Genomic DNA, 23,652 nt, shown 5'->3' on the forward strand with positions numbered 1-23,652 from the left:
CTCCTTAATTTCAGCTGTGGGCTAGTGAGCAGATGGGTAAAAACCAACCAAATAGGCACAGCAGTCCAAAGGAACTGGGTCCCACCTCATGTATTTTGCCACTTCCCAGGACCTCATTGCATCCCTATACCCTTCCCAGCTTGATCCTGACAGATGCGGTGGCCAGCAGGATCCTAAGTTGGCCATGGCCAGAGTCTCTTCAGTAACTTAGACAAATCCTAGATTTGGCTAAGGTTAGAGCCTTGGTGAAGTTAGAGCCCCCAGCTCTTCATCTCCACTGCAAATGGGACAGCAGCCCCAGAAGTCATGACAGGAGCATGCAGGTGACACCGTAAAGGAGACCACAGCTACACCCCCTCTGCAATCAAAGAGAATGTCAATGGGCACAGGTGTATTTCAGCACTCAGTGAGCACCAAGGAAGGTTGCTGACGGGAGCTTCAGCAGGGTCCAGCAAGCCTGGGTGGTGCTTTCTTGCACCTCCATTGCTAGTGCTACCCATGCTAGCAAGGAAAAAAAAACAAACAACCTATAGAAGGGAGGCAAAAAAGGCCTCCACATTCTGCAATGATGCAGCATTACAATTCTCACTGAGCTAGAGCAAAGACAAGCTCCAGTGAAACCCTCCTTGGTTTTCAAGAGGCCCAGTCTGAGCTGTCTGCAACGTTGTTCACGGCAACTGTGCCAGGAGTAAGGCTGTCCTGTGAAAGGTCTTCCTAAAACTGAAGAGAGGAGGTGGAGCTCATCCCTTTCGCCATCTGTGAGCTTTCCTGGCCAAGAATGTACTGACTCTTCCTTCCTGAACTCTTCTTTAATAAGAGATGATAGGCGGTCACTATGGCAGTGACCATTTACTTTAGCACGTTTACCATTTGCTGTTTGTTGCAGAGAGATTATCCACCAAAGATTAATTTTTTCATCCAACCACGCATACTGGTGCAATTATTCTTCTTGAAGATGCTATTCTGGGGACAGAGTTACAGCAAATGACAGGTGAGGACAGCCTTGGTGGCACATCCAGTGATTGAAGGTTTCATAAACATTGCTGTCCTGTGTGTTACTGTCCTTTACCATTATGGAAGTTACACACCCATCTCCAATCCTAGGCTCTGGCCCTCTGTGAAACACCAGTGCACATCCATGTGGCAAGGACTGGGACAAAGGCTGGTTCATTATCACAATGCAAGCAGAAGGGAGCAGCACCTAAAGAGGAACACTTTTTAGGTCCAGGTCAGTTCTTTATAGCTGCAATGACCTGTCAGGCTGCACCTGGGCTGAGATACCTGGTCTGTGGGGTCACATGAAGGGAGACAGATCATAATGGCTAAGCTCAGCCAGAGGACCAGCTCCCAGGGCATCATGGAGCGTAGCACTTGGGACAAGCGGTAGAAAAATAGCTAAACATTGTACTGTAGATGTGCGAAGTACAGTCCTCTCAGCAAAGTAAAGCCACTGCCTAAAGGTCAAGTTCAGTCTGCAAGGTATGCTAGGTTTCATGAAGTGGATGGCACTCACGTATCCAGTAGGAAACACTGATCACCTTCAGGAGCAAACTATGACCCAGCAGAAACTAGCATTGCTCCCTTGCTAATTAAACAGATTAGAAACTAGCACCTGGGGGCTACTACCTGCCTATCAGCAACAGGGAGTTAAGAATAATTTAGGATTTCTAGTAATGTTGACACAAACCTCATGAGGTTCAATAAAGGCCAAAGCAAAGTCCTTCCCTAGGACATCCCACGACTTTGCTGCCTGGGAAGAACCCCAGGCAGCAGGACAGGCTCTGCAGAAAGGGACAGGGGCAACCCTGGGGGACATCAAGGTACCCCTACCTCAGCAGCATGCCCTGCTGCAATGACACCAATCTCAGCCTCAGCAAATGTGCAGGCAGAGAAAAAGGATTCCCCCCCCTCTGTTCAGTACTGGTGACACCACAAGTGGATTCCAGAGTCAGTTTGGGCTCCCCAATACAAGACAGACATTGACAGACTGGAGCAAGTCCAGTAGAAAACATCAGGATGGTCAGGGGCTGGAGCATAGGACATACAAGGAGAAGCTGAGTGAGCTGGGTTTTTTCAGCTGGAAAAAGAGAGGGTGAAGGGGTACTTTACTGCTGCCTACAGACACTTAGCAGGAGGGTGCAGAGAAGACAGAACTGAACCCCTCTCAGAGGTGCACAGGGATAGAGTGAGAGGCAACGGGGATGAGCTGGAACATGGGAAATTACCGTTAGATGTTGGGACTTTTTTTTTTCCCCCCTATGAGTGCATTCAAACCTTGGGACAGGATATAGGAAGACCAAGGATCCTCCAACCCTTGAGAAATTCAAACCTCAACTGGACATGGCCTTGAGCACCTGATGTAGCTCAGCTGTTCTGCAATTCGAGTAATGTCAGGCAAGACCAATTTCTCAGCAAAACAGCTCAGTATCACCATCAGTACTACAGGAAAACTTAATATCAGACTGTTACAGTGAAGATCACAGATGTCAAAGACTGTCAAGGAAGTGAAAAGCAACAGGCAGAGGTTGTGGGCACAGATCTTCACGACCTAATAGACTGAAAACATACAGGACCTTTCACTACTATAAACAGACATGTGATGCTCAGGTCTGGTTTCCAGGGTACAATCCCCACTTTCAGGTATAAATCTGTCCTGATGGGTCTTGTTTAAAACACAGGGTTGAAGCTAGAAGAGCATACCAAACCTAGAAAAGGAGAGAGAACTAATACAGTTTGGGAGACCAGGCCAAGGCAGACAGCAAAGCACTACCCAGAATTCAAGCTAAAGGTGCATTTTGGGAGATAATAGCTCATTAAGTATTATCAGCAAATGTAGTTATTTAGGGGGTAGTGGGGATTGCTCAGGCAGGACTGGAAAATCCTGCAAGTGGTTGCAAAAGATTAGAAATAAAGCATGAGTGAGCAGTAGACAGAAAACTGCATGTACCTTCCATCCATAGCACGAAGGAGCAAAAAATCTAAATTCCTGCAGGGAGCAGGGCCAGGGCAGCAGGCAGGCCTGGCAGGGGCAAACAAGCTTCTCAGCCTGGCCTATTTTGTAGCACACATTCTGGTCCACTATGTAGGGGCTGCCAGCATCATCCCTCTACGGCAGCACCAAGGGTTGAACCTGAGTCACCAGCCACATCCTGCAAGCAGCTGCAGGAGGATCTGCATCCCTCCCACAGCACCTGTCACAGGAGCTGAAACTTCTCAGAGTGCTGGAGCTTGTTTTCTTCTTTCTTTGATTGTTTCCTCTATGCACGGCTCAGGACTGGGTGTTTCTGAATTATAGTAAGTCTCTCTGCCGAGAGGGAGCACCACGTTTCCCTTCACACCATAATCAGTTATGATGGCAAGACAGATATCTGCACCTTTATGGAGCTGAGCCAGGCACATCTGAATCTCTTAATGATTCTATGCCATGCTGAACAATACACAGAAGGAAATGCTCTATGACATCTCCAGTTTGTTAAAACAAATAACAAGGGATAAAGGTTTAAAAACCACTCAAGTGATATGAGAGTAAGTGCCGTTTTTCACAGTAGTTCAGACTTTATCTCACCGGAAGCCACTGAACATTAAATATTCAAATCAACTCTGGGAAATGGGTATGTTCTGTAGACAATGAAAGCTCCCTTAGTCCTTTGACAGAGGTCTTTTCAGATGAAGGAGCAGATAACAGCACATGCCACACTTGGAAGCTATCTTTTAAGACCAGAAGGGCATGATCACTGTGAGAAGGAGATCAGATATTCTAGACAGGCTTACACTATCCTTTGGGTCATGTGCATTCATTGAGCAAACTGTCTCCAGCACTGGGGCTCTTGTCTTGGTGCCAGCCCCACTCAGGCAGGGTCAGAGATTTGTTTCCATGCAACCTGCCTTTCAGAGCAGCAACTTCCTGACAGGCAACTTCCCTAACCCAACAGAGCTACTACTGAAATGAGAGAAAATATAGCTCCCCTTTCCACTAGTCCCCAGCTGCCCTCTCGGGAACTTGCAGGTCCTCCACAAATTACATGCATCGGCTGCTTCCATCCAAAAGATGGAGATGGCAATGCTTGCTGGGCAGCCTTCAAACAGCTTCTTGCTAGCGTGACTCATCTGTTACCTAGGAGAGGAGCAGGAGGGATGGATCCATCTGAGGCCATTCTGTAGGCAGGCTGTGCTGAAGCTGCCTACAGCTTCCATCTGCCTTCCAGGAAGGTTCAGCAGTCCCTGACCCTGCCAAGGCGGCTGGTCAGGCAGGTGGAAGCAGCCTGGGGAGGCACACAAGTATACTCAACTCCCACAATGAGTGTCGAGCCATGGGGTAATGTAGGGGGAGCATTCTCCTCCAGTTTCCTTCAGCTTTGCAGGGAGCCTACACCACCATGCAGCCACAGGTATGTGGTCACGCAGAGGTATGTGACCACGTTTAGATTAAGACCCTGAATGCAGCCTCCGTTCCCTGGCAGGGAAAGGAGCCCTGCAGTGAAGAGCCCCTGCGGCCTCAGTCACTGCTGAGGCCTGTTAATTTCTTTTGCCAACAGGGTGCAAGGTTGGCCTGTGGCAGGGATGGGGGTGATCTGTTTGAAAGAGCTGAAGTGCCACTGTGCAGCCTTTTCCACAGTCTCACATTTGCAGTGCATGAGAGAGGGGGCAGCTGAGGACATACATGCTCAGCACATGGCAGCCCCAGTATAAGGGGCTGCACGGGAGCCCAAGGTTCCCCAGTCCAGAGAAGCACAGACAGCTTGGGCCAACAGTGCAGGAGATAAAAGGAGTGAGGGACCAGCCTAGCCCTCCCAGCCACGTGGGACCCACAGCCCCCAGCTGTCTCCCAGCCCCAAGTCCTGTGCTGCTGGCACCTGTGGCCCAGCCTTGACTGCTCCTGCATTTCCAGGGGCCAGGCAGCTCTCTCCTGCCCAGGTTGTTCCCTTGCCAAAGCCTGCACCAAAGGGGCACAGGTCTCGGGGGTCTCGGGGCTGAAAGCCCAGTGCTTCAGCTCTCCTGAATGGCACCATACACACAGTGATGGAAAGGCCAGCAAAGTGGGACATCAATCAATAGCGTGTGGCCCACAGCATCCTCCTACTGTCCTCACTCCAGGCCCCAGGTTTCACACATTTTGCTTTGAGTTCCTTCTTTGCAAGTGAATCGGGTCTGCCATGAAGGCAAACCCCGGCTCCCAGAGCTCCGCTAATACTGCAGCTTCCAGCACTAATCCAGGATTTGGATCTTAATGCGTGAGGCACAAAGAGCTCTGTGGGAGCGCAAAGCTGCTGAGCTCCCGCCCCACGGTGCTTTCAATGGGATCAGCTGCTTTTCTGCCAGCTGACAAGAACGAAGGAAGGACATCAGCATCCCAGCTGGGTTAGGGGAGCTGTGGTGAGAACAGCATCCTCAACAGGCATCTTGCTTCCATGCTGTCCTTTGGCAGATGGAAAGGATGTGCCTGCACCCACAGGGACCCATCTCTTCACCACCAGCTACAGAGAGGGAGGAGGGAGGATCACACATACGAGGATGGGGGCAAATTCCCTCTCCCCTTGGCGACAAAGATCCCCTCCCCTCCCCTATGCCTGGTAGAGGCACCAGGCCTAGCAGGGATGCACAGAGAAAGGGAGAGGACAGCAGAGGCAGCAGTGAGATCAGGGTGCAATGTCAGCAGAAGTCACACACAGAGCCTCTGATCCCTTGCACCCTTCCCTTCCCACCCTTCACTCCCCGGGAGGGGATCCGGGTGGAGGGCACTGCCAGAAACCACCCAGCACTAAGCCTGTCTAAAGGGTTGGGTATGGTGGGGTAGGGGATGCCAAACTCCAAACAGCAGCTCGAGAAGAGGGCCTTGGCTGAGGCAGGCAGGGAAGGAAGATGCACTCTGCCCCAGTGCAGAGGCCTAACCAAATTCATCCCTGATACAACTCAGCACCAGGCAGCTTGCTGCTGTCCCTGGGGCATCATTCTCACCTGCCTGAGAGCCAAAATCTCCCCAAGGGTGCTAACCAAGACAGAAGCAAGGGGTTGGCACAAGGCAAGGGACATGCAGATCAGCACTTCACAGGGGGCACAAGGATGGGCTTGCTGCCGTCAGGCAGCAGCAAGGAGAGGAGCCTACCTGAATCTTCACAGCGATAAGCACAGAGCTCAGCTCTTTGTCCAGCTCTTTCAGCACCGTGAGTTTCTTCAGGCGCAGACTGCAGAGCCTGTAAGACAGAGAGAATGGGACACATTCAGGCACCACCATCCCTGGGGCCCTGCCACATGGTACCCGGTGCTCAGAAGGCAGTCTGGATGCTTGGCCCAGCCGCAGGCACAAGCTTGGCCGAGGAACACTGGCATTCATGCGCCACCAAGACAGTCCATTGGGGAAAAAAAAAGGAAAGAAGGAAAATTAACAGAGCTAAAGCAGGCTTAAGGGATTAGCATACGACAGGAAGTCCAACAGCAGGCCATGTGGTAAAGAGATCCCTTCCCAAGTAGGGCTGTTGCCAGCTCTGCTTAAATCTACCTTGGCCACAGTGCTGTGTATTTATAAACCAAAGCACTTAAATCCACTCTTATCCTGGACTTAGTTAAGGCAAATGTTCCCATGCAGACATCACAACTCAGCTCTTCTCTTGTGCAGTACCACACAGAGCTGACTTGGGAAGGTGGGAGGCAGCAGCCCTGCAGGAAGCCTCATACAGCAGAGCCACCCTGACAACCTCATCCTGGGGACCCCGCATGGTAAGTGGCACTTCCAGGAAAGACCCACGAAGGAGCCTGAGGCTGAGTGAGTGAGAAGAGCTATTTTTGCTGCTCGAAGGATTAGTCAGTGCCTGTGCAACAGCCAGCCACCCTGACCTCCTGCCTAGGAGCCAGCAGCAGGACTCCGCTGTATATGTCAGGGAGCACAGGCCAGACATGTTTTTACAACAAGTAGGACCGACACTCATGCTTTGCAAGCTAGCCTCTGTGCTCCACGCTCAGTGTCTGCATTGCTGCAGCCAGCGGCACCCAGGGCTTTTGTGGATACCAGTGTGCTGTACCTGAGATTTAGGCCACCCTTCCTGGAGAACAGATGGACCACTACCAAATACCTTTTTGTCTGACACACTGTACTCTCTGAGGGCCAAATGTATTCCCCCCTGCTTTTTTCTTTTTTCTTTAAGGAGGAAAAAAACCTGCTCTTGCTATGCTAATGTACAGCAACAGTGTAGAACAGCCCAGAGGTGGAACAATACTAGAAAGAGAAGGACAGACAGCCATACTGCAGGACAGGTTTAGGGCTTAGCAATCACTCACCTCCTACCACATCCCTGCTCTCCCTGCTAAAATGATTTTAACTTGTGCAGAAGGTTTGCTGGACTGTGACTGCAACCCTGCTGCTCTGTCCTTTGACGTTAGCTAGCAGGGCATGGTGAGACCAGAAGTCAGGAAGCTGGGAGAGCAGGCAGGCTCTGCCCGCCTCTTTGCCAGATGGCCTGGATTCCTTCAGCCAAAGCCCAGGGCTATAGCCCCCTAAACCCTTGTACCCTGTGCACCCCAGCACTGCAATCAGTGATCCCATCTCTATCCACCCTTCCCCTCCGAGCTTCTGCTTGTAGCAAGGGAGAAATCTTATCATCTAGGGCAGGCTTCTTGCTCCCCAGAAATACTTAGGCAAGGTTAGGAGTGAGCTGTGCGGAGTGTGGCCAAAGACAGGGAGGCCACCTCTAGGGCAGGGAGGGCAGGACTGAGTGCTAGCCCAAAAGATGGGGTACAGCAACTATACCAGATATACTAAGGAAAAGCTTGCAAAGACACTAAGCTTAGCTAACACCATCACTAACCAGTGCTCACTTTGACTGTCCCTAGTCCCTAGACGAGCCACAGAGAGGAATGAGGCTTGAATGTGTAAGCCAAGGACAGAACATCTACTCAAATTTTCCATACAAGCACTGATCTAGTTGTGATAGTTATCTGCATGGAAAAGTTATCCCCAAAAGATTAAAGCTTCCATAAGGATATATCCAGTCTTAATTTGAGGATATTGAAAGATTATGATTCTACCTGGCAGTTGTCCTCGCTGTGAAAACACTCCTTACCCGAACTAATCCACTCATTAGCTCTTCATGCTCCTCCCTGAGGCACTCAGCAGTCCTGTCAGTACCTGGTATTTTCCGTCGGGGAAGAATACATGCATACTGATCAGCTCTGACCACTTGGGCAGCTCTTTTATCTCCAATAAGGCACTTTAAAGCTTCTTTCTTCTCTTTCTACCCCTCTCCAGTTTTCAAAATCTCTTTTACACATTGGGAGATCCTGTACTCTGCTCCTGGTCCTTCCCATACCACATGCAGGAAGGTGGCTACCCACTTCCACCCTCTGCTCTTCCCCCGCTGCAGCACTCAAAGACGTCACCAGCTCAGGTATAGCTTGTACCCTGCAACTCCAACTCCTTCTCAAAACAGTTCTTTCTAAAATACTACTACCCTTCCTACAGGGATTAGCACATATGTTCTGGAGTCTTCATATACTTACTTGCAGCACAAGAGCACGCAGTTTTTAAAAGGGTGCTTTTTAGCAGCTTGGCTGTCCCTGATGACCCTCTTTTGATCTGTTACTTAACCAATCCCTGCATCACCCAGATTTGTGTCACCGCTAGGTGTTTAGTGCCAGTACTGGATAGCAGTGGGTCACACACTAATCCCTGCACATCTCTATAGGACAGGATCGATCCACAGTGATCAGAACGGTATGCCTTCCCGAACACTTCAGCCAAATCCCATGGGAACTATCCCATGGTCTTGCCCAAAACCGATTGCTGTGTGATCCCAAGTCACTGAACTTTTTGGTAGGTAAATTATAAATCTGGATCTACTTGCTCATATAATTAAACAGGATAAGTAGCAACTGCTCTTGAGCTGTGGAACTACTGCAAGAACTTCCTCTATAGTGAGTTGTGGTGAACACGACTGTACACTCTGACAGCAACAGTGACTGACAGCAACAAGGAAAATGAGCTCCGACAGGACAGTGTGACAGCCTCCTGGAACTCCAGCACTCCTACACTCCACTACCGACCATTTACTGGTGAAAGGTACTCACCATTTCCTGGTATTATCTTCAAAAATGCTGCCTTCTTTCCATCACTAACTGGGATGGTCAGTCAGCCAAAAATCCTCCTTCCTGATCATGGCTTTTTAAACATGCAACAAAATAAAGCAGCTCCTACTTTTCACTCACTCCACTCTACCTCCTTATTCAACCTGGTACCAAGCAGGAGTACACACCCCACCACCGCTGCTGGCCGAGGAGGTAACAAACAGGAGGACATGTACACATACACGCATTCACACACCCACCACTACCACCACCCCCAGCTAAGATGATGGTAACGAAAAGGAGCACACACACATACACACAAACACCAGCACCCCAACAGCACTGCCCCTGGCTAAGGAGCATGCACATGTGTGCACTGACACACATGCACACAGACACACACTCTCACTCACCTTAGCTAAGCAAGCACTGACTTTCGAAATTGGGATTCTGAACTGCAAGCAGTTACATCAAAATAAGACTCAAGAAGGGGGGGGGGGGGGGGGGAAGAGAGAGAGAGGAGCAAATCCAGGAACTCACTGAGTTAACTGTCTGATAGCATTAAAACCTCAAAGGTGAAATTTTCTAGAGTATGCAATTTTCTAGAGTATGTTCTTAGACACTGAAGTCACACTTTGAAAACACCCCAAAGCATCAATCTAGGCACATTTTTTTCCATTTTTTTATTTCTGCTCCAGGCTGCAGCTTCCCAGCTGCTTCCTCTCTCCTCTGGTTAAATGACGAATTTGGAGTTTTTGCTCTGAAGTCTGATGAAACACTTGTAACACTGTCACCGACCTGGCCTGTGAGTTCCTCTTGAAAAGCAAAGCTCCTGTAACACATGCATTTTGTGAAATTCAGTGCCAGCAGCAAAGCAGTGGCTCCAGCTGTTGTTTGCAAACTCATCCAACCTCCTGTCCCAACAGGTGACTGCTGCTCACAGAGGACACACACAGTGGCTAGTTTTACTGTTGCATTTCAAGGACAATGTTTCAGTGAATGCCAAACATCTCTAAAGCTCCTGATGCCAGGGGAATAAAAACCAGAGGTACAGTTCCTAAGGCTGGTAGAAAGGGAGGAAAATGGGATGAAAATACATCTGTGCACAGTACAGGAGGAGCAGGTTAGAGCCTGTGCTTTGCCTGTAAGCCTGAGAACAACTAGTAAGGAGAGGAAAACAATTTTGACCTACCTACGGCCTCAGTAAAAAGATTTGGGGGTACACCATACACAGTGGGGGACCAGCAGCTTTAGAAGCACCCTGCAAAACTGGAGCTGCACAACTGCCCAAAGCTTATCCACAAACTGGCAAAGGTGCCTGGCAGAGAAGCAGCTTGAGCTCTGTGTACCTCAGACATCTCTTTTTGCACAGGACACAGGCACTGAGGAGGCAGAGGTACCGAGGAGCGCTTCTACTGGGATCATACATGGAAAATAAAGGCTAGATTGTAAAGTGAGGCAGCAACAAGGGCTCTTTGAATGGTACATCTGGCCACTAACGGGATATAAAACCCTAATAGCAGGTCTCACACCCTTTTTGAGCAGACATGGTACATTTTTTCGGCTGGGACTCTGGGCTGTTCGGTGCTTGACTTGTTACTACTTCAGTACTACTTGGTCAGTAGACCACTGGTGAGTGGCAGCTCACTCTCTGGGCAGGATCATTTTCCCGAACATTTGCATTGATTTCTTCAAGTGGCAGCAGCCAGGCTCCCTGGGTTTTGCCTGTAGCTCCCATGCCACCTACAAATGTTAGAGCACATCCACCTTTCCCAGCACTGGCCCTCCACACATCCTTGTCAACACTACCACCCTCATTAGACGCACAGTCATGGGCTAAGCCTTCAATAGCAGCAGTTTACCAGCTCCTCAATATTTTTCCTGACTTCCACAGCTCAGGTTTGCCTTTCAAGGCGATATCCACCTCTGAGACTGGGCTTCTGGAGAGATGCCAGACGTTCAGTGGGGCTCACAAAGATTAAAGTACGGGATGCTCCTGCACCCCTGCTCAGCTGCTGTGCAGCACCTGTTTCCTGCAGAGCTTCCCACTAGAGGGCAGAAGGCAGCCAGCCAGGACCAGGCACCCCGAGCGATGGGGATGCCCTGCAGCTCGCCCTGCAGACTGGCTAGTCGCATAGAGCAGTTTGTAAAAGCAGCTTTACCCCCTTTGATCAGAGGGGCGGCCAGCCCTACAGCTCACCTCTGACAGTGGCCAAAGCAGGTGCCAAGGGAAGAGCACATGAATGGGGTGCGAGCAGTGAGATACTGTCTGGAACGCGCTCTCAGCCACAGCTCCCTGAAGTCAAGATACTCCCTGAGCCGTAAGTGATATGTATGCACGAGACACCACTGATGCACGCAGAGGGGAGGAGAGACCTACTCCACTTTCAGAAAGCAAGTCCCTGTTGCCAGCAAAGAGGAGCGATGAACTGGGACAGCAGCAGTCTCTTCATCAGGCTCTGCAGCTTGGGCATCAGGACGGGTAGTTGGGCCAGTTACATGCTTTAAGATGAACTGGGATGAAGGCCAACGTCAGCCTGCTTTGAGAGCCTCCCCAAGGGAAAGTGTGACAGAACACACAAGGCTTGCTAGCACACTCTTGCCTCTGCCCTCCAGTAAGTGCGACTGCTGCAGCCTGGGAAGGGCAAGTAAAGCAAGCTGCGCTGCAGTGGTGTAACACAGTAGGACACAGAGGCCATGACAGCACCCTCCTGGGGTCCCCAAGGAAAGAACTAGGGCCAGGGCCACCAAATGCCTGCTGTGTATCAGGTCCCCCAGCCAAGCTGCACGAGGTGGTGTGCAGCACAACAGCCGTGGTGCTGACCAGCAATCCTCTCCTTGCCATGAGAGAGGCATTTTGGCTCCTCAGCATCCCGGCTGACAGCAGCTTGCTACCAATAGCACACATCTGCCCTGCTGCTGGATCCAGAACAGACAGCTGTTACTGCAAATTGCAGTAGGTTGGACTCATCCCAATTCCCAGGTGACCTTCCCAAAGGAAATCCCAAAGCATGAGGGACAGGAAGACAAAACTGCCCAGGTTACTATGTCTCTTCATTTCCTGTAAAGCATTTCACAGCTTATGGCTCTGCCTGCCTTAGGAAATCCAGCCTGTTTTCCTGTGTGACTGCTCCTGGTCCCCTCCATCATCCCACCTCCTTCCAAGTGCCTCTAGACAGACCAAACCCAAGGCCAAAGCTCAGACATTCTGGAGGACCAGCTGACACTCTTCTTCCTCTTGTCTCTGAGGGTTACAACAGCAAAGGAATGTAAAGACTGTGCTTAGAAGGGGTTCCTTCTCCCCACAGCAGCAAGTTGGCTGCACTATTCAGGAGGAGGACAGAGGGCAATGGCATGCTGGGAGCAGCAAAGAATGCCAGTGTCAGCAGGGTATACATTACCAAGAGCAAGACAGCATCTTCAGTCAGGACAAATGGGAGGCAAAGGGAAGAAAACAGTGTCCTGCAAGTACATATGTCCACCTTTCCTTGTCTTCATGGCTGGCTGCCTGCAGCTGCTCAGAGTCCTCCTCACAGCCTTGTGTCCTGGCTAGCACATGCCCCCTGGGATAGCCATTCAACACAGACTGCAGCCTCTTCTCAACGAGTCCAGTGCAGGCCCTGCCAGTGCAGCATACTAAATGGGACCTCAGCACCACTGTATTGAATTGGAGCACCTCATTTTTTCATTTTTCCTATCCCCACAGGAGAGAAAGCGCCAACAGCCCCCGCTGTTCTCATCTGACTGGGCAGTCCATTTTTAATTGCATGAAATGTCACCATCTCACTGTGTATGTACACTTATCAGGCATGCCCTGCTCTGATCAGCCCTTGGAAGAGTGCCTGATTCTTTAATCTCTGGGCAGATGACCTCAGAACAGCTCTGGTTTAGTCAGTGACTTGCCCTTCAGCTTGCTGCACCCAGCTAGCTGCTCTATTAAACACACTCAGAAGCGGCTTTCCCACTGCAGGGACCACACACAGGTCTGCCCAGGAGCTCCGACTGCCACCCACAGGCCTCCTGGGAACAGCCTGCTCTCCCATCGCAAGCTCTTAGCACCCCTCTGTGTTCAGATAGATATATATTTCATAGTATTGCAATACAACTGAGACGGCACAGTCACTCACAACAGATGCAGGGGAAAGAGCAGGTCACACCCCAAAGAGATAGAACATTTAGGACAAGGCATAGCAGCCATACCAGGCTGGGTCAAATGCACCTACAAGATAAGGAGGCTCAGAGAAGGGACAAGAACATTGACAGACCATGTGCATGTCTCAGCCAGCAGCGGTAGCTACTAGTGATCACCAGCAATAGCTATCAGAGCTGCTTGCTACCTATGTGAAAGCAGCCAGGTGTGAGGGAGGATGAAGCACAGCCAGGCAATGGATTCACTGATTTTGCCTGGAAGCCCTAGGATTCACTCAGCATTACAGAAGAGATCTGTTGGATTTATCTAGGAGCATATAAAAATCTTTCTAGATACCTAACATGATGTGCAAAATCATTCTCTTCCCCAGGGCTTTCAAAACTGGTATCTGATAGCTGTAGCCAAACTGTAGCCACAACTGTTCTTGGACTAATCACTACGTTTCCTTCACAGGGTTTTAACAGGTTATGCTTTTGAAACATCCTTGTTAAAAGAAATCGGCCATGATGCATTATTGAGCGTACACCAGCTCTAAACACAGTGAGTCACACGAGGAGAGGCAGACAGACCAGCAGCAGTGCTGTGCTCAGGGTGCATAGTACCTTTTTTTCCAAAAAGCTACATCTACTACAGGCTTTCAGCTGCTTTTGTGCTGCCAAAATGTTAACGTGCAGGCAGTGCACGTGGAAGATCTGAAGTACTCATAACACTGCATTTCTAATGAAAGAATGGCTGTTCAGGAGAAAAGCTAACATCAAGATCCCTCTGCTTTTTGCTGCCCATGGCATAGTGAGGAAGGGTGGGCTGTTCCACACAGCGGAGCAATGAAGCAGAGGCATGAGGATGCATGGCTTCTTCACTGCCATTGCAGAGGTCACAGCATCCCAAATCAGGACAGAGCAGGCCTGGCTGCAGTGGAAAAGCAGCGCTCTCACACAAATGCTTGGCCAAGGCCATACACCAAATCAGGGAGTATTCCCTGTTCTCCAGTGTCCCCCACTAAGCACAGACAGCAGTGATACTCTCAACCCAGCAAAACTGCCTGGGATTCCCACCGGTCGGGCCTGCAGCCGACTGCTCCAGAGCACGTGTGCTTTCCTTCTCGAGGCTGCTGAGCCATCCTTTGAGGTTTGGATGTGCCTCATCACATGGGCAAGTGTATGCCAGCATCTCCCCATGCAAATTGCTTCTAAACAAGACAGATGCTGCTTTCTCAGACCAATGCAAATGCCATAGTGCAGGCAAGACAAAGATAAGCCTCTATGATGAAATGCTCCCTGCCTATTCCCAGGCAGATTTCTCTAAGCACAACTGTTCTTTGCAGGCTCCATAGCTACAGACAGCTCCACAGTTTTGGACTCAGCAATACAGGCAGCCTTGAAAAGAAGTGGACCACTCTGGCCTACTGGCTGTTTGTGCTGTGGACTTGTGTCTAGGACACAAGTGCTTGCTGCTATGCTCATTTCTGGGATGGCTCAGTGTGGGACACTGTACACAGCAGACAAAGAGACAGCTGAAGTCAATATATAACCTGAATGGCACCTCTTGACTTGAGGACTGCTTCTTCCTGAGAAATGCCACCTTCTGACCCATCCCTGCTGTGGACTGAGAGCTCCCACATGCTTTGCCAGCCTGGAGAGCAGATCACACACAAGATACGCATCCTTCCTACCCTGATCTCAGGGGTCATTCCTGCCAATGCGACTAGTCCCACCATGGGAGGAAAGAGCAGCTGCTACTGTGGCACCAGGCCTACCCAGCACCACAAACTCCCAGGCAGGATGAGTGCTGCCTGCGTACGCAGCCAGCACAGAACCTGGGCAACAGGAAACAGACCACTACAGCCTGTCAGCATTGGCGGGGCTATTCCTGCCCCTCCTTCCTAGCAAGTCCTCTCTCCAGACAGAATTCAGTATAAAGCTCTGCCCAGCAGAGCGAATGAAATAGCTGGCACTGAACCTACCAGTACGGAGAGTTAAGGCAGGTACCACTGTTCACTGAGGCAAGCTACAGCCTTCTGCACATCCAGTTTTCCTCTGTGCAGGAGTTTCCACTTTCTTTCTGAGCCAAGCCACTCCAGGGAAGAGCTGCTCCATCTCTGATGGCACTGGTACAGCCCTGGACCCAGCACAGCTACCAGCCAGGCTGCTACTGTTTTATCACAGCTTCATGCCTGCCTGTAAAGCCGCACTAAATGCCTCCCTCACACAGCACGGCTCAGCTCCACAAGCCTCCAGCCTGCCCAAGTAGGCAATATAATCACGCTAAGGCAAAATGCAAGGAACAGGTGCCAATGACAAGGCAGAGAACACTCAGCTCTCTGCTCTGATGGGGCTCCAGCTTCGAAATTTGAACTGACATTTTGCTGCTCGTGAGGCTTCCCTGCACCTGCCTTATACTAAGTGATGTGGTTTTTAAAATTCTCTCCTTCTACTCTTCCATCAATACCAAACTAAGTTGCCCAACAGGTTCAAAAGCTAAGAGGAAAGACTAAAATACTCTTGGGAACTGCATGTTTCCCAACAAAATTCTTTTCCTGCTAACATTTAATCTCATTCAAGTCAGATACAAACCTGGCACCTCATAATGTCATTTTGCAGTCTGGTCATGCTGCTCTGTGCTAGAAAAACTCAGCAACAGAAAAACACCCTACTGAAGCATCATGGCCTGGTATTATCATCTCCGGGATCTGCACAGGCTGGAACACTGCTAGTTTAACAAAGTTGCTGTGCTGTCTTCCCAGATGCATTCAGCCTCTGTTCACAGCTTTCCCCACTAGTTTTGCTTTAAATCTTTTCCTTTTAATCAGCTTGTCATTTGGTACCCACCTCTACCTTCATACCGCAGCACTGCTGAAAGCACTACTTTTCACCCACCACCCCAGACCTCTGGGTCTCTGTGGACTACTTCCCAGGCGGAAGCAAAAGGGATCCAGGCTGACTAGAAGTGAGCTTACATTTTCTGCATGGAGTTTCCCAACAGGTTTTTAAGCTCTCTGATACACAGGTCTCTTAACCCACTGATCTAGACCAGTGAGGCCACTGTGTTGACCACACGCAACACAAGGATCCTTGTCTGAAAAGTGGGGGAGCTATGAAAGGACAGTTGTTAAAATCACAGGAAAACAATCATTCTGTGCATTCAGTGTCAAAAGCAAGATCAGAGGGTGGAATGGATGCCCTGAGATCTGCCTAGAAAGACCCTGTCAGCCGCTCCAACCTGTCACTGTCACAGATATACCAGAGCTATCTCACACACCACATGGCAAGGAGCTGCAGCTTACCTGGCGCTACAGAGCAGCCTTCCTTTTAGCATAGAGAAGCCTGCAAACACTCTAGTGTACACTGCTTCTCCTCGTCAGCCAGCTTCAGAAATAGCCCCTCCTGGCAGAGACGTCCATCTTGTCATATCACTGCAATCCAAAGCTGCTGGGTTGTTTCGACCTAACCACGCATGCTTTTCTGAGGCAGAGATGCCACACAACCTATGCAGCTGGAGTGGAAGTGAGAAGGCTGTACACGTTGCTATGGCTCACGCTAGATCCTTAGCTGAGGGGTACCATGGTATTTACCAGAAAACCCCGGCAACAGAATAGTGCCTTGTGCTCAGGTCCACCCCTGTAACATCAGGCTCTCTGGGAATAGGCATCGAGAAGCATGGACTGTCTGCCCTGCAAAAGTAGAGGAGCAGTGTCCGGTGAGCAGCCTGAGCTCCAGCAGGCCAGAGCAAAGGCAGTTTCCCCTTGAGGACCTCTCCAGGCGAAGCACGCAGGCAGCTGCTGCCTGCAGTCATTCATGCTCACTGGCACCACAAGATTTCCCGGCAGGCTGCCAGGCTGCTCTGCAGGCACAGTCCCTGCTCTCAGAGGTGCTGCAGCTTGAGGTCAGCAGCGTCAGACAGTTACTCACGGGCTGACGGGGCCCTGGGGGCTCCAGCAAGCAGCACACAGACTAAGCAGATGATGCTCCATACACCTGGAGCTGCTCACTTCCAGCCGCTGTCCCAGAGGAACAGGACATTCTTTCCAAGGATCACTGTGCCCATCCAGCATCTCAGCAAGCTGCAAACAGAGCCAGAAGCTATCATGACAGACATTTCGTCTAGCTAAAGGGCTCGTGAATAACTTGGTGTGCCTCGACACCACAACCTGAATTACAGCCACACCAGGCACATGCAGCCATCCAAAGACACCCTGGCTAAGACAATTTGAATTTGTAACATACATGAAAAATTCAACACCCTACCAACCACTTATTCCTCTAAAGCAGATTTTTTTAGTGCTCACCGGAGCACCAGAGTGCCTATTGGAGAACTCGGGCAATGGTGGGACAGGTGGTTCATCACACTATCCTTCCCACAAACCCATGAGAATCTGTGGCTGAAGTGAAGGATTTCCTGCATGATAGGTGCACACAAAGCCACCTGGTGCCACAGAGGTGCTCCTTTATGCCAGTTATCTGGGCATGTATTGGCCAAGTCAAACCTGTATGTTCAGATGCAGTGTCCGTGTTTTCTTTCTAAGTACTCTGAATTTTATACAGGAGGTCGTTGAACATTTCTGAAATGAGCCATCCCTAGCTCTTCTACACGGCCTGTTAGAAAAATGTATGCCAGTGCACATAACTTGGGACTGGCCCACAGGCAGCTCTGCACCAGCCAACTGAAGCAGAAGAGACAAAAATGTGGCTCTTTTGGTTCACTGATCAAACTGTAAAAGAAATAAAAGCTAGTTCAAGCCCAGACTAATACTGAAAAGTTTTGAAAACAGCCATGAGGGGACACCTCTGAATCTGACTCTACCTAATATGCAGGAAGTGGTTAAGAAGGGCAGGCAATAAGACTGCAAGAGAAATTCTAGCCAGTTACAATTTTTTAATTTAATTTAAAAATTTAAAAAAAAAATTAAATTTAACTAAAGGCCCAGGATCTGAACATACCAACAGGGTACCACTTAAAGGAAAAACCTAGTCAGAAATATCTGGCAGTTCCTTCACAGAAATGCTGTTAAGGCACCAGACAACCCACCCTAATGCCCGAAGGGAAGGTTAGCACAGCAGCCCAGCTAGATCACACTATCTTCAGTTCCCAGAGCCAAGCAGCAAGCATCTAAAAGATTAAACCAAGTCAAATTAGCAAGGGTATGAACAGCAATATGCAGAAACAAGAACAAAACACAAGCCAGAACAGAGAGGCCAAGGCCCCCAAAGCATTCATCAGCTTGTTAGTAGCATGTTATATTCACTGGTGCTCAGTTTGCAGCTATAAATAGGCTGCCAGTTCAAAGGAGAGGTGAATCCCTTCCTCGGAATAATCACATATGGAGAAGAGGCAGAGGAAGCTGTTCCCCCAGGGAGGCTGAAGAGCACTGCTACCCAGGTACAAAAGCACAGGGTCTTTTGTTAGTGTGATTCCTTGGGTGCAATCGCCCTACTCTTCCCTCATGTAAGATATAGAAGATCGATCAGAGATTCTACATCAGAGCATCACCATTGCTCCTTATTGTAAGTGGCAGGTGGCAGGATCAGCCCAGATGTGGTGGAAGGGATGGAAGCACCAAGGCTGAGATGAGGGGAGACACAGGTTGACAATACCTGGAGACCCAGCAACTATCCAGAATCCTGGAAGCTGCACAGAGCATCTGACATGCTCAGAGCACCTAGCCGCACAAACACAAGCCGTATCTCCAGCAGAGGCAGGGCCAGGGATGCCCAGCCCAACAGCAGGAGTCCTGCCTGCTACTGGGTGGGAGATGCTCAGAGTTGCTCTCTGGACCAACCTGACACAGGAGAAGCAGTCCCACCACTGTCAGTGCAGATATAGCATGCTTCCCCTCAACACCTGCACCCAAGCAGCAGCCCAGCATCTCCAGGATTCCCGTATTCAGCCCAGTGTGTCCTACAGTAGATAAAAAAGCTAGGCCCCATCAGCTCCCCACCAACAAGCACTCACAGTCAACGCAGCATGCCCCAGAGCCATGTCACGATACAGGGATGTCCCACCCGATCTTAAGTGAACCTCTCATCCACTGCAACCCTGGCAATGCTGTCTGGAAGAACCATTTTCCAGTATCTCTGGGCCTGGCTCCAGTATCAAGTACACTGACACATTGAGGGAACAGGACTACAGTTTGGTCCTGTCCACAGAAGAAAATACCACTGAGGTCCTCTGATGTCACCTACACCTAAAGATGCTTGTTTAAAGGGAACAGCCAGTTGTGATGAGCAATTCCACACAGAACAACGTGGGTCTTTACAGACCTGGAGTGCAGCCAACCCTGCTTTGTACAAGGGGGAAAGACAGCCCAGGAACTGAACTAGCAACAGTGAGAATTAAAATAGGTTTGTCCACTGAAAGAAGGAAGAAGGTCTGGAGGTCTCCCTTTCAAGGTGTCAGCCATTGATGGAGGAGGCTTTTGCTTTAGAAAGGCTAAAGAGCATCGCTACTCAACCAGAGAGGAAATCACTGCAGTGCTTTTGAGTGGAAAGGCAGAGGCACTTACTGGGGTCCACAACCAACTACAGCACTACTTGCCAGAGCTTCTCGATCAACACTCACGCGAGGCTGAACAGTGCGATTTCAAACTGTCACAGTAGGTTCAGCTGCACCCATTGCACGCTATCTACAACTGGCTTCTACCTGATGAAGGGTATATGCCAAGCCTGCACTAGTTTAGGTTTTTTAACATGCACTAAAATTGCATGGGCAAATTTAAATACAGCTTTACAAGAATAATCCCTGCTTAAAATCAGCATATAATTAAAAAAGCATGTACAGGTCAGTTAAAATTAAAACCCCACTGAAGCTACTCCTGCCCTCATCAAGAGTACATACAATCCTGCCATCCTTCACATTGCAACAGCCAAAGCATGTGCAGCCACAGGGCCAGAGCATGTCTTAGCTGTGGGACAAATTTTACCTGCTTAGAAGCAACTAACTCTCCAGCACTGTCACAAGGCACAAGCTGATCTGATCACACCCTAGTCAAAAGTGAATACTCTGCATGTAAAAACCAGCCTTGTTCAGCGCAGGGTTTTTGTGAGCTTTTTCTGAAACTTGTTTTGTTCCATCTGCACACAATCGTACCTAATTATCCCACATATCCCAAGTGATCCAACTCACATTCAGTGTCAAAGGGGCTTCTAGGCAGCATCCATCCGTGGTCTGTGCCATCAGAGGAGATGAAAGGTGACAGCAAGGACAGGATGGGAACAAACAAACAGCACAATCAAAGGAAGGAAGAAGGTTCACATCAGAAGAAGAGGCAAGAGCATCGTGCAAGAGCAGGACCACTGAAGGCAAAAACTGCCACTTCTGGGGAAGCCAAGAATGAACGGAAGTCAGATAGCAAGTCCTGGCAGCACAGCACCTGCCCTTCAAAATCACCTTCCCAGGATCTGCAGTTCACAGGGCACAGTCTTCCAGGCCAGGATTTTACAACTGGACCTCGCTAATAAAATACACAGTCCTGCCCAGACCCCAGGCCAGATTTGTCAGTCACAGCTGCACAACTAACACTTTTCAGGTGGGTGTGCTTTCTGGGGACCACACAACACTGGCTATTCATCTGGGCTGAGAACCTCCATCCTTCAGCAATCCTGGGTCTCCCTTTAGATTTCATTACACTTGAGCCTCAGTGCAGCAAGAATGTTTGCAAAAAGCTCTTCTATTTAATCTCCTCTGTAACAGCCTTCCTCCAAAGCAGATGCACAGATAAAAGCCAAACCAGCACTTCTTACAGCAGATACAAAAATTGAGATATTCTATTTAAATCTTTTAGAAAAGAGAAATATACCTAAAAAGTACATTGAAATTTTAACAATCATCCTACTATACAGCTAATAAAAACTATTTTCTGTGAACTTAAAAATAATTTTTGCAGTAAAAGTGCTTCATAGCTTTAAAGAACTCAAAGTGAGCACAGGGAACTCAGCAGACTGACATCTGGAACCAGAGTTAGCTGAGTGTTAGCCCCAGCCTTGACAGACATTTCCTGCCCTGGGTGCACAGAGAGAATGCCGTGAGCAAACAGAAATGAAACACTTTGGTTCATTGGCAAGTCACAGAGTTGAGAAACCTAACTGGAAGCTTGAAAAAGCAGAAAGCTGATTTTTCTCTTCCAACCTCCAAGTAAAAGGGGAGAGTGTATACGATAAGATCTGCTAGCTCCAGACTCTTGGAGGGCATTGAACAAAATCCATTTGTTTCTGACTACTCAGGAGTAAGAATCCTCCATCCCATTAACTGGGCTTTCTATACAAAACATGTTTAGATGAATGTTCTTATAATCCAGTACATGTAAAGTACTTTTAGTGAGCTAATTTTAAGGGACTGACTTTGGAGATTTTAACAGAACTTTCATTTCCATACAAAAGCAGATTAATTATTTGTGAATTTTCAATGTAGTAAACATGAAGTGAATCACTCTCTCACTTTTAAAAAAGGAACCTAGAAACGAACACACTGAATAATCCTATGATTCTTATAGGGCTCCAGGAGGAAAGACCACAGGAAGTTCACATGTGATTGGGTACACTTTACCTTGGTGATCATTCTGAGCCCATGCTGCTGTCAACAGCTATGCTATAGGTAATTGCTAAAGAACCTTCCAGAGGTGGATTACTGACTTCAGTCTGCTTCTGTGAGAAAGTACATAAAGCTTTTTTCCATATAGCTGAGATGCTCCAGAATGTAAGAAACCAGAAGCAAGGCTGCAGCAGAGTCCTGGGGAGTCTGCTAGCAGTAGCAGCAGCATTACTATTAACATTTGGTACTCCAGCTCTGACCCGTTTTGAAGAACGGAAGTTTACGTTGTCTGACAGCCTTGCATGTTTCTCTTCTCACCACCAAAAGGGACAAGGGATCCAACTATCATCCAAGCCTCTGAGGACTCCTATTAGCAGCATACAGATCTTGAACTCTGTCAAAGAGGCTTGAGGTCCATTGCATTTGTGCTGGCAGAAGTCACAGAGGAGTGCACATTGCCAGAAGTAATTAATGTGAAGATGCATTGATCTTGTTGTGCTTAAACAGGAATCTGTTTGTTCTGGCCCAATTTTTTTAGCATAAGTCCTAGTGAGTTTTCTGAAGCAAGCCTTTCTCCCTGGGCCATGCCTTTATGATATGAACTGGTGAGGCACTTCCATCTTGAAATTTATGCCCCTAGCTGAGTCTGGCATTTTTAGACACCCACATTTAGTGCTTTTGATCTAGACTTGGACTTCAGTCCCAAAGCATTGGCACAGCAGGAGACTGAGATTGTCTTGTTGGCACATATTACTCCCACATTCAAAGACTAGTTACTGGGCTAAGAATTGGCAGCATGAGAAACTCTTGCTCATGCCACCCAAAATCAATTCTATACACACAGAATGGCATAAAGCCATCAATGTTCATGAAAACCTGACCTGCCTCACTAACATAAACGGAACTGGCTTCTCCCATTTTGGAAGTGGACCAGCACCTACTGGAAACAGCAACATTGAATAAATTTCTTTCTCATTTGAGGCAGCTAGAAAACTCGGCACCCACTTGGCTACCAGCTATGCACATTTGCAAAGAGGAAGAGACAGGTTAGACCTACCTAAATGCTGACTGCCCTCAGCAATGCAAGGACAGGACTACCTACTACAATAGAAGAAGCTGCTGTTGTTCACAAGGTTTCTCCTCTGTCTAGCCTTATGCACACACTGTTATAAGTACAATCGTTCTTAAAAGGAAAGCATTTTTGTTCTACTGTACCATGGTCAAACAGGAGCACTAGGTACAGTACAAGCTTATAGCAGGACACACTTCTGCCCTCCAAGACTTGTCAGTCCATACCCTCCAAGTCCAGAAAGCTGTTAAAAAGCCCATCTCCAAGGTAGCAAAGCCTCAGACACACAAGAGCTACCATGCCACACTTCTCAATGTCTTCTGCAGGCTGCAAGCCACTGTGCCAGCCAGAGGCACAGGATAAGCCCCTCCTCGTCCATGTCCACACCTCACTTCCTGCTGTGGCAAGCTCAAGCAAGTACATCCTGCAAGCTGCTGCTTTGTGTAGCAATGCACAAATACAGCCCATGCAAATGTGAGCGTGCCCACAGCTGAGCTCCGCTCTTGCCTGCCTTTACCAGACTGTGAGCAACGTATGTCCAAAGACCCTTTACCAGGCACTGCTCTGTCTCCAGCACATGACACACAGCCATGAAAACAAGATGGATATGGGAAGGAAGGCCAACTTGCTGCAAACCACTCCCATTGCAGGCTGGCCTGGGATGTGCCATTGCTGAGGGAAGGCAGATCAGGGTGCAGTGGCAAAAGTTCCTCCCACCCGAGCACTCATCTGACAGGAGTCCTGCAGCAGCAATTGCATGTCTTTGAAGACCTCTCGGGTAAGAGGAAATAGACCCATTTGGAGCAGGCTCAAAACACTCCTGTTGGGAGAATGAGGGGTGCAAACAAGAGCTACT

General features: G+C 49.1%; 1 protein-coding gene across 1 annotated transcript in view; it reads right to left on the reverse strand.

The window, feature by feature from the left end:
* LOC104024627 (phosphofurin acidic cluster sorting protein 1) overlaps nt 1–23,652 on the reverse strand; it is a 72,385-nt gene that overhangs the window by 15,813 nt on the left and 32,920 nt on the right. Inside the window, exon 2 of the mRNA XM_075708298.1 lies at nt 6,104–6,191. Coding sequence (XP_075564413.1) covers nt 6,104–6,191 — 88 coding nt within the window. The remainder of the gene's footprint in view (nt 1–6,103; nt 6,192–23,652) is intronic.

Source organism: Pelecanus crispus, chromosome 3, assembly GCF_030463565.1.
Source record: "Pelecanus crispus isolate bPelCri1 chromosome 3, bPelCri1.pri, whole genome shotgun sequence".
Classification (NCBI taxonomy): Eukaryota; Metazoa; Chordata; class Aves; order Pelecaniformes; family Pelecanidae; genus Pelecanus; species Pelecanus crispus.